Below are 13,908 nucleotides of genomic sequence, written 5' to 3' on the forward strand. Positions count from 1 at the left end.
TGTTTATATGTTTAGTCTTGGGTGAAATAAGCAATTTCCGACTACGAGTCTAAGAATGCTCGTTTTACCGGGAGCCTAAACAAGCTCGATTGGGCTCAGAGGGTAAATGAGACGGCTATTTGTATAATTTTTATTTAATATATTATGTTATATATAAAACTTAAAATATAAAGGTATATTTTATATTTTAATAATTAAATAATTAGTACGTAATAAACGAATTGAGCTTAAGCTTTAGAAATAGAGCTCGAAGTAGGTCGTGACTCAACTTAAACGGACTCAGGCTTAGCTCGGCTGAACCCAGTGTGATTATTGACAATCAGTTGCAACAAATCAGGTAGTAGGCATGTTTCATGTTAGGAGTTGTAGATGACAAAACAATCAGTCATGTAGTAGTTAATTTCGCAAACTAAACATTAAATCCTTAAATAATCAAATAACGAACAAAGATAGACTACCAAAATACTAGAAACTAATTACTTTAACAAAGACATAAAACTTTTAACATCTACTTACCAATGCAAAATTTACCAAAAATATTAGTCAAAACTTCTTCAAATATATCTTCTCCACTTATCTGGCCAAGCGCGAGTGCGGCATCCCTCAAATCTATGGTCCAAAAGTCAAACGGAAGATCATCGTCTATGGACGCCCTCAGCCTCATTAAAGCCTCCTTGGTCCGAACAAGTTGTTCACATTGTCTCTGATAATAAGAATTCATCAACAAAAAACTTATAATAATCCAATGGCTGAATTTCAAAATGAGTGGGTTTGATAGGTTGGGAAATGTGTCATTTTGCAACGGTTGGAATTTGTATCGACCTGAAATACTTTTTGTAAAGTTATTTTTAGGCTTAGGATCCTCATACACCGATATGGATCCTCTCACACACCACTTTTTACCTATACGGCCCGTATAGAGCTATGCGGGCCGTATAGCACCCGAGTTGTGTCAATTTGTGTCAAACGTTGTCAATCATTGTTTCTGGTGCCTCCTCGTATAGCCCTACACGGGCCCGTATGGACATGTTTTAGACACTTTTATAATGTGTTTGTTATCTTTATTCTGAAAGTTAGAGTGTGTGTAAAGTATTGAAAGGTTAAATAATATAATAGGCACTGGCGCAGGTTAGTTGGGGCCAGAGGGTGCCCCGGCCCCCCCGATTTTTCCGGTCGGTAGTGTATATTTTACGATATTCGACCGAAAATTTTTATAGCTATTGAGCCCGGCCCCCCCGGATTGTTTTTATACGTATCGAGCCCGGCCCCCAAAAATAATTTCTCCATAGAATAATCCTGGTTCCCACTGAATTTATTTTATAAAAACCCGACATTTGATTTTATTTTATATAAAGTCGGTTTATTATTATAATTTGCTTTTTTTTAAAAAAATCCCAAACTTTAAGGGCTTGTATTGTAAATATGTTAAAGTTGTTAAATCAAATAACAAATGACGGTTTGAATTAGGGTTCTGCCTTTGCGCCTACGCACATGTCTCCAGACTCCAGCGGCATTCCAAACGTCTGTCAAAAGGTGAAACGGCAATAGCTGCAGCCTGCAGCGATCGTCCACAGCCGCCAACGCCCAGCCGAAGTACCACCTCTTCTCGCCACCAACGCTGACCAGAATACCAGAGCCCGACCTTCGTAACCGGTAATACTTAATTTGGGTTGAAATTAGAGTTAAATTGGGTTAAAATAGGGTCGATTTTGTATGAACTCAGAGTCGAATTGGGTTAAAATTACGAAATTAGGTTCGAATCAACTAACCTGCGCCACTGATAGTACTGTTGCTTTTTTTGAACTCAGAACTCGATTTGTATGAACTCAAAGCCTGCTTGTATGAACTCAGAATTACTTAATTAGTATTGTAATTTAACCGAATCGTGTTGTTTTTTTATTAGGTAATAGGTATATCATGACCCGACCCGAACCACTGACTCGAAAATTTTTATATTATTTGACTTTGACCCGACTTAAACCCCTGACCCAAAAATTTTTGGATCCATAACTTCGGGCCCCCCGATAATTTTTCTCAAGCTTCGCCACTGATAATAGGATAAATTGAATTTAAATTTACATAACATACTTGGCTAAGTAATTTGTAGTTGTATCCCGAGAACCTTCGTTTAAAATTATATTATGACGTTTTTCAGAAAAGGTTTTCTATACGGCCGTATAGCCCTATACGACCCATATAGGTTTTATGGTGTACCAGGTGATATACGAGCAATTAAATACCTATATGGCTCGTTTAGGCCTATACGGTTGTATAGGCTGCAAAAAGATGTTTCCCCCTTCTACACTTGTTAGTCATACGTAGCCTATACGGCCCGTGTAGGCCTATATGAGCCGTATAGGCATGTCCAGTCAGCATGGGGGTGGTGTATGAAAATCACTTCCCTATTTTTAACATCTTGTTGATGTACAGTTGTATACTCTCACTCAAAATGCGCTTTGGCCCAGAGCTATTTTGTGATTAAGTCCTCGTATTTTGAAAAATGTGGTTTAATCCCTCAAACTTTTAAATAAGACAAATAAACTTCATGGTTTATAAACTGTATATAATGTTATTTTATTTACTATAAAAGGGGCAAGTAAATATGACATTTTTAGTGTTTTTCAAAACCAATTAGAAGTATACATATGAAATTTTAACTTTTTAAAGGATATATAAATATATATGAAATTGATAACTGATCCTATCAAGAACTAGGGGTGTGCACGAAACCGAAATGACCGAACCGTAACTATAATAACCATAAAAACCGACGGTTTGGTTTTATATTTTCTAAAACCGATTATTCAGTTCAATTTCAACCAAAAACTAAAAAAACTGAACCAAACTGAAAAAACCTAAGAAACTGAATTTAAGTTATTTATAATCAGTAAATAGCGTATTCCAAAAATTTTAGATAATGTTTAATAATCAATCAACTAGTCATTTATAAAAAAAAATTAATAACAAGCGTAGCCCACAAATTTTAGATCAAACGTGTAAATGATCAACTAATCATTGATTAAGTTTCATGCCCAAATTCATTATTTTGGGCCATTTTTAGCCCAAATGGTAAAACCAAAAGTCCAAAACTAAACCAAACCCATTGTGAAAATCGAAACCATATCGGTTTTCAAAACCCAAAAACCAAACTTCCGGTTTTGGTTCGGTTTGAGCCCAAAAGTCCAAAACCGACCCATCAACACGCGTATCAAGAATTGTCAATTAGCATATATATAAACCTGGTTAACGGCCCACTTGCGTCCACCTGCGGGAATATTTTGGAGGCCCACAAGCTCGAGAATTGTGGTCTCTAAATCTGAAATTCCTTGACCCGTAATGGCACACGTGTAAATATGCTTATCAAAAGATTCAGCTATAGTGTTAACAAACTCCAAGCGTGCAGATGGGGCCCGGTCGATTTTATTAATCACCAATATTACTGGAGATCCTGAGGCCGCCTGTTGTCACCAAAACAAGGAAAATAAATAATAATCAGATGTGTCAATTAGGTGTACAATTGCTTTTTTTTTTTAAATAAAACTTGATTCGCAAACTAGAAGTGATGATTTTGAACTTTGACCCCTATATGGATGCGGGCCAATTCAGATTCTACTTTCTGAGTTTCTGTCATGTTGAATTTTGGATTTTGACCCATTTATGGATGTGGGTCAACCTGTTTAGAGCATTAGCTAAAAAGCCTACAAGGGTTTTGAGTTGTCAAAGCGGGTCAAAAGTCAACCTTATCCATATAAACCCATTCAAAAATTAACCACCCGTTCCAAAGTTACCCAATTTGACCCATTTAAAAACTTTCCCATTTTGAGTAGTTCCAAAAATTACACCCGTTACAAAAATTACCTATTTCGACAGGTTCCAAAAATTACCCTTTTGACATGTTTCAAAAATAACATGTTTTGACCCATTCCATAAATCACCCATTTTCAACCATTCAAAAATCACCCATTTTAACTCGTTCCATAAATTGTCATTTTAATCTGCTCCAAAAGTAACCATTATGACCTGTTCAGAAAATTGCCCAAATTACACATTTTGGAATGATTTTGGCCCGTTCCATAAATTACCCATATTGGGCCATTCCAAAATTTACCCATTTTGAGCCATTCCAAAATTTACCCATTTTGACCCGTTGCCAAAAATTACCCATTTTGATCCGTTAGAAAAACCGCCCATTTTGATCCGTTAGAAAACCCACCCATTTTGACCCGTTACTAAACCCAAAAATCTTGCCACAGTGGAATAGCTATTTGAAATAAACAGAAGGGGCCCACAAGCGAATCTTTAACATCTTTAAGTTCGTAACTAACAAGCGAAAATAAATAGAAGTAATTAATGTTTTTTTAACCTTAGTGTGTTTAATCCTGTCGAGCAGTTTAGAATCTTCATGAGTCCACCCATCAACAGCACTAACTGTCATTATAACCACATCAGCACCCAAAGCAACCGCTTCCGATCTTTCAACGCCTTTATTTAGAAAAAATAAAGCATTACAAACTAGATAAGTTAAAACAAAAACCTCGTTTAATTATAAAAACTAAAATGCAAATTTCACCTATTTTCTCCACAATATCATCGGTTTCTCTGATGCCAGCTGTATCGAGTAGCGTTACGGGGATACCTTGAACCGTCACATTAGCTTCCACAACGTCCCGTGTTGTTCCAGCAATGTCTGTAACTATTGCTCTTTCACTCTGCAAGCTAAATCATAAATATTCAATGAGCAAAAAAAAGTCAAAAGTGAATAAACAAGCTATTACTTTTTTAAAGTATAATTAAGTTCCCCAGAGTATGTTTATTGTTAAAAAAAGGATAGATTTAATTTCATATATATCCTTCTAAAAATTCAAAGTTTCATATAATATAATCCTTCCAAATTTTATAAATATCATATTTACCCTTCCAATACACTAAATCACTAAAAATATTATATTTATTGGTACATAAAACAATAATAAATTCAAGTAGAGATAAATGTGTTTATTTTGAACATACCTTACTCCATGAATTCAGCAAACTAGACTTCCCAACATTTGGGCGACCAATAATGGCGATCTGTAATTATCAATGCATCGATGAGAAACAACGCACTTTTTATTGTCAAAATGCAAACAAAAGTACCCATAAATTCTCCTTCTTAGTACTATCATGATAGCTGGTGAAATATTTAGTCCATCATATGCATGTTAAAACTGCGCGTATTCAAATGTCATTGGTTAAATTGCACAAAGAGTTGTGGACCTGAAGCCATCCAACAACATCGAATCCAAAACCGATTTGCCCGGTTACCCGGTATCAAACCAGTTACCAATGGTAATGATGAGGATATTAACAAATGTCCATCATACATACGATCACACCCTTCATCCAAACTCACGGTGGTCGTCATTGGTTGAAAACCGGCAGAGACCTGTGTTCATGAATGGATAGTCGAAGATATAAGAAAACAGTGGATTGCTACTCGAACCGATTTCCAACTTTATGTCTTAACTTTTTGAGCTATCCACTATTTCTGGAAACCTCACTATCCATTCATGAAAACAAATCCCAGTTGCCTTTCAACCAATGATGGTAGCAAGAATTTGGATCAAGTGTTTGATCATATGCATGATAGACTCGAGTTATCATCATCATCAAAACAAATCTTTGTCGGTTTTCAACCGATTTTTGATCCGTTGATTGATTTTGAAACATTGTTGTTGGACCGTTCTAATCTTTATGGGATGGGGCGAACTGGTCCGAGTCAAAACATGAGCACAACTCTTAGTGCAGTTCAACCAATGACACCAAATATCATGATGGTATTAAGAAAATAGATCCTTAAGATTTTATTTGAATTCCATTTGGGTATGTTGGTCAAGAAACCTTTTTCTTAGAAAAAAAAGTCATCAACTAGGAAAAATTAGTATTAAGGGAGGGAGGGAGGGGGGGGGGGGGGTTCATGGGTAAATATTTGTTCACATCAAAGCGAGTTAGTCGGGTCTCAATCACCACAACACTTTCCTCTTTTCTTTCCGTACACTTTAGGTGGCTTTACTTGTTTGAACCATTCAATCAGTTTCCATATCAACTACTAAATATATTTACCCATTTGACCCTTCTAAGAGAAAATTTAACCAAAATTGACCCATTTACTCATAAATGGGTCAAAATTGCCACCTCTAATTCAAACTATAGGGTTAAAAAGGAGTTCACTAATACCCCCTACAAATCAAAAAGAAAAATCAAGAAAGTGTGTTGACATGTAAAAGAAACTTTCTTTGACTTTACCAGTCAAACGTTACAATGATAATACCTGTAATCCAGACTGTAAAAACTTGTCATAGTTAGCAGTTTCCATTGCACTCTCCACATCATGTGACATTGCCCTAATTTTACTCAAAATTAAATCCATGTCTAGTGACGGCATTTCATCATCAAAATCTAACCGGGCTTCTATCTCTGTAAGCAACTCAATGCACTGTGTTCTTAGTGATTTCACTAGTGAAGAAAAACCACCCTGCCATGGGATTTCATATAAGTGACTATTAGTCCATTAACCATAAAATCATTTTTATTCTAACAGGTGAAAACACAAACGCGTGCCTGAATTCCTGCAAGTGCGGCATCAGCTGCAGCCACGGACTTGGCAGATACAAGTTTTCCAACATCTTCTGCTTGAGAAAGGTCTAACCGACCGTTGAGGAAAGCGCGAAGTGTGAATTCACCTAATATAAAAAAGCACAAAAAAGTGAAAATGCGTTATGTAATAAATCTAATTGGGACTTCAAAAGGTGTTAAAATTGTTATTTAGAGGGTGACTAAGATTGCTTATTTCACCCTAAGGGTAAACTTGTAAATTTGAAATCAGCAAAAAATAATCAATCATCAAAATAAGCAATCTCAAAATGCTTATAGAAAACAACTTATTTCACCCTAAAATAAGCACTTTTATTCATTTAAAAACTCAAAATTGTTTATCTGCTTTTAGAAAACACAATAAGCAGATAAGGTGCTTAAATAAACAATCCCAAACACCAATAGAGTTTATGACTTTAGGGATCAGAGTTTAAAGTTTACGATTATAAACTCAACCTGGTTCTGCAAGCCTTGCGCCAGCTTCTAGACAAACTCTTAACACACGTTTTAGACAAACATCGTTCCCGTGACACTGCAGCTCAACCACATCTTCCCTCGTGTATGATCTCGGAGCTAACATAGGTACCACTAAAACCTGATAAAAAAAATAAATAAATATCAATACGACAACAATTGCACGCTTACAAACCAAACAATTCACCATCAAAAATCTCAACAAATTCGATCACTTTAGACTGGCCGCTTAAAGATCATTCGGATTCTCATTTTCAAATACGAATATGTATGATTATTATTTATCACAAATTAAAGAATCATTTTTAAACAAAAAAAAGATAGCATGTACCTCATCTACAACATTGCCATGAGAATCACAAACCACACCATACTCCACCACATGACTAGTAGGCTTCCAATAAAAATCCTTCCTTTTCCGTTTCTTCACCGGCAGAAAAACCCGACCCGCGATATTAACCGCAGACGGACCCGACAATCTCACAATCCCCACCGCACTCGCCTGCCCACCTAAAGAAGTAACGATGGCAGCTATTGTACTACTCGAATTCACATCTGGGTCAGGCAGATTCGACCCGACCCGTTCATCTTTGTTCAATATCAAACCACTCTCTGCAATTGAAAGTGAAATAAGTTCAGTGTTACCCAGATAGCAGACAAGTGTTGTGATTGCAAATGAGTGTACCTGTGGATGAGACTTGAGGGTTGGAGATGGGTTTGATTGGAGAAGACGATAGGAAAAGAGGGGTTAGGGTTTTGAAAGTGAGAATTGCGGGTATGGTGGTTGTAAGTGAAGTGGGTTTTAAGGTGTGTGTGAGAAAATGGCGGAGTACGGGAACAAGAGACATGGCGGACACTGGTTACTTGTTTGGATGGATAGCCCTTTGTGGGCAGCAAGGAGAAAGAAAGAGACAGGGTTTTGGTCGGGATGAGTTTGGTGACAATACCGATAACCAAATTTGTCGAAACGGTGCCGGTAGTGGTATCGAAAATGCTCAGGACAGCATCGGTATCAGCAAAATACCAATACTGTACCGTATGGTACCGATCCTAAAAATCTCAAAACGTAGGTACCGAATTAGTATTGAAAGCCCCCGGTTCGATACCATTTGATTATCCCTAGTTCTGGGTGGTGTTTGGGGTTGCACGTTATAGTAGGGGTGTGTGTGTGGGTGATGTGGTTCGGTGCGGTTTTGAGCTAAAAGCAAACCGAAAACAAAACTTCGGTTTTTGAAATTTTAAAACTGTTCGGTTTCGGTTTTTTCGATTATGGTTTTTTCGTTTTCGTTTTAATTGGTTTCGGTTTTTTCATTTGAGCCTTAAAAATTTTAGCCCTAAAAGAAAGTTTGTCAAAAATAATGATCTAGATGGAAATAATTTTGTTAATTTTTAACTTATCTATATCTATATCTACCTATTATAATAAAGTAAAATAAATGTGGACACTTGTCATGTTTTTGTTAATTCTCATAAGTTTTTCCCTCCAGAACTAATTTACCCTAGTATATGTAATAAATCAATAATTATTCACTTTCATTTTACACTATATTTATATAATATCTATATATTTTTATAAATATAAATATTAACATATTATTTTACTACATATTTCAAAATACTTGGTGAATTTCAAAAATCAACAACAAATCATGTTTTTCAAATGAAATTGTTTCGGGTTTTTTATGGAACTTAAATTTGATATTATGGGTCAAAAGTTGGTAAATAGATTATTTGGTACAAATTAACTACATTTATGTCAAAATTTGTTACGGGTCAAAAATGAAAATTTTGAGTATTTTTAAAAGTTTAAGAATGCAAAATAAATTTATCGTCAAATTTGTTATAGGTTGAAAGTGTTGACTTTGAAATGTCAAAAGTATGAAAGTTAGAATTTTAAACATGATTCGGGTTTTAAATTTATTTTTAAGGGCATTTTTTAAAACAATCAAAAGGTTCGGGATTTGGCAAACTGACTATTTTTCCCTCAACTATTAAAATGTAAGAAAAGACTACGAACACTTTCGACATACCACCCCCATGCCTATTAATGCTTATAACTTTTATCAATTTTGAAATATTTATGTTAACATTAATTTTTCCTTCAATGGTAATCAGAATGTTGTATGGGAAGCATGTCATGGAAAACTATGCTCAAATAAAACAAAATATTCACAAAATTGGATGGGTTAACATGTTATTTTTTATGTTATCATTATGACAAAGTCGAGAAGCCCTCTGAAACTTATCAAAATCTTTTTCATGGTGCAGCTCAGAAAAACATAACTCTTGAAGAACATCAATTGTTACAGTTTAATGTTCTACTTTTCTTTAATGAGTGGTAAATTGATAAATATATCAATAAAGGTAACGCTCCTTTTGTATTTAGACTGAGTGGTTAGAACTACTATCGTATGAGAAGCTTTATTTACGAAATTGGTTCATAACCAAAAGTCTTTCAATTATACATATATGGCACCGAGAATGAATTTTTCAATAGAAAGAAATATTCTCGGGTACGTTTTTGCACAAGCATTTTTGTATTAAGTTCATTTAAAAAAATAATTTTGTGATATAAATAAAATCAATTTATGTGCACATTGTATACATACAACCATAGATGTAATACATTTTTTTTCATATACGGTATGTAATTATTTGTTTTACTTATAATTTTATAATTTGAATTATCCCGTGTGTGACACGGGCTCTAAAACTAGTTACCTATAATACATATTGAATGTCTAAAATGCTAATTTAGCCCTTATCACTTTCTCTCTCATGGAGACGCCGTTATAGTAAATGATATTTAATCCTCCGGCAACTATCCCGACGAAATAAACAATCATTCAAGACATCCTTTAAAAACATGCCAATACATACTGTAACCTACGGAACGCTTGATTCTACAATCATTCAATTATATGTTTCAAATTGCAATCAACATAATCGACCTTCAATAATCGTTGGCATTAACAATCCATTCAATCCTAGCATTAATAATTCATTCCATGTCATCCTCACAGCCGTTCTTCCTTAAGTATGGACGACCATCCATTCAATTGGTACCGTTCTTCCTTCCTTTGGTGGCTCAGATTCTTTTTCTTCAATTTCTGGGTTACTCAAAACTTAAGGTAACCTAAATTTTACAATTTTTGGGCTATTCGAGTTTGCCCTAAACTCTGGTCGTCCCTCTTGAACTAAGCTTCAATTGGAGTGTATTTAGATGTTTTAGGTCGATTTCTTGTGCATATTCATTCTTCAGGTATTTGCTTTGTTTAATTGAACTATATTCTACTATTGATTCTGATGTTTGTTTTCACTGTTATAGTTTCAATTGAGGTGTATCAAATATGCATCATTCCATTCTAAATCAAACGCCCCATGCTTGCCTTGTGTGTTAGATTCAATTAACCTGTATTTGATTTGTATGATCGTGGATGTAGTATAAAATATACATATTATTATATAAATATTCCCTATACTTTTAGACACTTTTGAGCCAAGTTTTTATTGAATATTATTAAAATTTGGTTCATATGTGAGTTTAATGGATTGAAGAGACAACAAGCTAAAATATAATATTTTTACTAGACTTGGGACAAATGAGTTAATCGACTTATCAATTATGTTTTAAGAATAATTATCTTTATTAGTATTTATGAACATGTTGAGTTTATAAGAATTAACACTTAAAAATTCAGTTAAAAGCACCTTTAAAAATCAAATTAATGTTGACGACCAAATTTCAAGCGCAAGTTAGAATGCTCGATTATATATACGCTGATACGGTGAATTTTGTATTTGCAGTTAATAGAAATCACAAAGAAAGATGGTGATTATTATTAAAGATCAAGTGGACCCATTTTCTTTTGAGGGTCAAGTGGGCTTACGAGGTTAGTGGCCTGTTAAAAGAAATATTATATGCACAAGATGTCATAAAAGAAAAGTAACCCTACGACTAAAATTGGAGGCGACGGACGAAAAAGTCTAGGAGACAGAAGGAGCCATCAGGAGGCAGCCACAAGGAGAGAAAGAGAAAGAAAGCCATTGGTTCAACCAAAGACTATCCGGGTTCAACACCTACTCAACCAAACATCATTATTATTTGGTTTGAATTTATTGTTTTCATTATGAATTCATTATTTGAACCTATTTATTTTCTTTTGTTCTTGAGTATGGTTGTTGGCTAAATCCCTGAACTGCCTAGGTTATGATGAACTTTTGTTGACGTTGGATTTTAGTTTGAATTTTGTTTTTGTTATGGTTTATGATTAAGTAAGAGGTTTATTGTTATTTATTCGATGCATTTGTGTGCTTATGATTGTTTGAAGGGTTTTATTGTTCCACAATTTCTTTGGTGATTTTCTGTCATTTGATAGGATTCTGTTAGGTCATCTACTGTGTGTTTTTTACTAGTTTATGGTTGACTTGCAATAAAGCCATAGGAACAATATTAACAAATCAAATAGACCTAAGTGTGCTGCTAATCTAAATAGCTGAGAGGTGATAGATTATATGATAAGTCTTGGTTGTTTAAGATTGCTAGATTTAGTTCTTCGTAAGGAGTCCGTCTAGGTTTGATTTTTCAGCCTTGTTTATCTAGTCGAGTGAATAGTTTAAACTACCTTTGATTTCCGCACTGTAAGGTAGGATTTATTATAGAGGTACTTGTCATAAAATAATTAATGACCGTAAGCAAGTCTAATTAAACTGGTGTTTTTAAGAACTTAATAGAAATCCATAGGTGTCTTCTTGAGAAGGGTCAGGGGTCCTGTTTGGATTTTCTTTAAGTGAATAATTTAATATCCCAGTTTCATAACTTAGCATTTTCCAACTATTTGATAATTGATACATTAGGGATTCTAGTCTAGATGGTTGTTTGTCATCATTTGAATTAAGTCTAGATTTAAGTCGTCTTTAAGTCTTAGTGATTAATTTAATATTAGTTTAATATTAGTTTTCAGTAAAACCCCCCAATAATATAAATAAATAGTCGTGTATGTAGTTGAGTCTAATTTAGCTAGTTTACGTAGTTTAAAGAGTCTCGTGGGTTCGATATCCGGACTTACTTAGCTGTACTAGATTCGACCGGTTCATTTGCCGGTTATTAGTTTTAGTTAAGTTAAGAGTCTAGAATTTATTACTTAGTGTCTAGATTAGCGTGTTTTTATATAACTACTTTTAGCACGTCAAGTTTTTGGCGCTGTTACCGGGGACTCTTGGCGATTGCGTTATTAGTTTTGATTAGACTTACTTGCTATATACGTGTTATTAGTATTTTGTTTTGTCTTTGAGTCGTAGGAGTCTAAGTAGTTTTTAATTTAATATTTATTATTTTTTTTCTTTTGTTTCTTTTTTTCAAGTCTGTTTTGAGTCATAGGAGTTAGGTTAATATAGTTTAGTTTAATTGCTGCGCTACCGACAACTGGAGCATGATTCTGGCGTATGCATGAGTTTGAGGTAATCTTTTAAGTTAAAAATATTTCATGGTTATTGGTTTGGTTTGATTATGTGTTTGAAATACTATCTATGGAGTATGTCTTGATTAATATACGGGTGTTTGTGAATTTTGTAAGGATAGATGATAATGTGATTATATAGGAGCAAAACCTCATCTAATTATTGATTCTTTACTCTCATAAAGTAGCTAGGTTTTGAAATTTAACCTGACTTTTCTATGCTACTGGCTTGGAGTCAATTGATGAATTTTATAGTGTTAATTTTTTGAAATTCATAAGTTTGGTTGTGCTAATAATTATTAATTCTGTTGCTAGGCTCAATGCTGTTACATCTGCAAGTGCTCAATGCTGTTACATCTGCAAGTGAGGGCGATGGGGTTCTTTTCTTGTTTCTCCATGCAGATTACAATTTATATTTCTTTATAGAACTCATTTTTAATTTACATGTCAGCTTTCTTGTGGCAGTTGATGAGATTTCATATGTTTCAGCTTTTAAAAAACTTAAGGTCGCGGCCGCAAGGTAAGGAGATAACTGATGCTGATATTTTGAAATTGGCAAAATAAAAAGTGAAGATAACAGGCAGAACATCTCAAATGGAGAGTTTTAAGGTTGGATACAATGATGTGTTGTGCGTTAATGTTGATTGGATTCTTTCTTGTATTATGCGTGCATGATAAGAGCCTTTCCAGCGGAATACTCTTCCTTCAGCTTTTGAGTGCAATTGAGCCTAGAGTTGTCAAAAGTATGTTGAACCCAACATTAAAAGTAGATAGTAAGTTTGATTTTGGAAATGGGCTACGAAGTTGCAGTTGCATATCAGGTACTTTAAGTGGAAGCTGATGCAGGAGCATATCTTAATTTAAATTATTATTTTTTATTATCTTTTAATAATTTGTGTTTATCTTGTTTCTATGTTTATCTCTTTTCTTTTTTTAGTATAAATAGGGTTATGGTTGTTTAGTTCTTTAGTTTTTTTATTAAGTTTTATATAAAAGAACATTGTTCTTGGAAACTTTGGTTCAATTTTATCGTCTTTGTTAATCATGAGTCTCTCGAGCCATTGCTTGCTTTCGAAACTGCATCAGTTGGTATCAGAGCTTTTGGTTCTCAAATGGCTCGACGTGGAGGTGAATACTTTCTTGATCGTAGAGTCGCCGATAGAGGCAACGACAGAAGTGTTTTCTATTCACGTGCTCGTGGAGAATATCGACATCCTAATCGCAGAGTCACCGACCGAGGCAGCGGTGGAGTCTGTTCCGACCCACGGTGAAAAATGCATGTTATGGAACTGGGATCGTAAAATAGACGCTTAAAAGAAAACCCAAACAGGACCCCTGACCC

At 34.6% G+C, this 13,908-nt stretch overlaps 1 protein-coding gene across 1 annotated transcript; it reads right to left on the reverse strand.

Moving 5' to 3' along the window:
* Positions 1-396: 396 nt before the first annotated feature.
* On the reverse strand, positions 397-7,955 carry LOC143535368 (uncharacterized). Its single transcript, XM_077029667.1, has 10 exons — positions 7,793-7,955; positions 7,439-7,719; positions 7,090-7,228; positions 6,601-6,722; positions 6,311-6,514; positions 5,011-5,070; positions 4,571-4,709; positions 4,364-4,482; positions 3,240-3,458; positions 397-703 (listed from the first exon to the last, which is right to left on the reverse strand). Exons 1-10 carry the CDS (start codon positions 7,953-7,955, stop codon positions 509-511), a joined length of 1,641 nt encoding a protein of 546 aa, XP_076885782.1. The 3' UTR covers positions 397-508.
* Between the last annotated feature and the right edge of the window lie 5,953 nt (positions 7,956-13,908).

Source organism: Bidens hawaiensis, unplaced genomic scaffold, assembly GCF_021521415.1.
Source record: "Bidens hawaiensis isolate Kalapana, Puna unplaced genomic scaffold, B.hawaiensis_p1.1 tig00000055_1, whole genome shotgun sequence".
NCBI classification, from domain to species: domain Eukaryota; kingdom Viridiplantae; phylum Streptophyta; class Magnoliopsida; order Asterales; family Asteraceae; genus Bidens; species Bidens hawaiensis.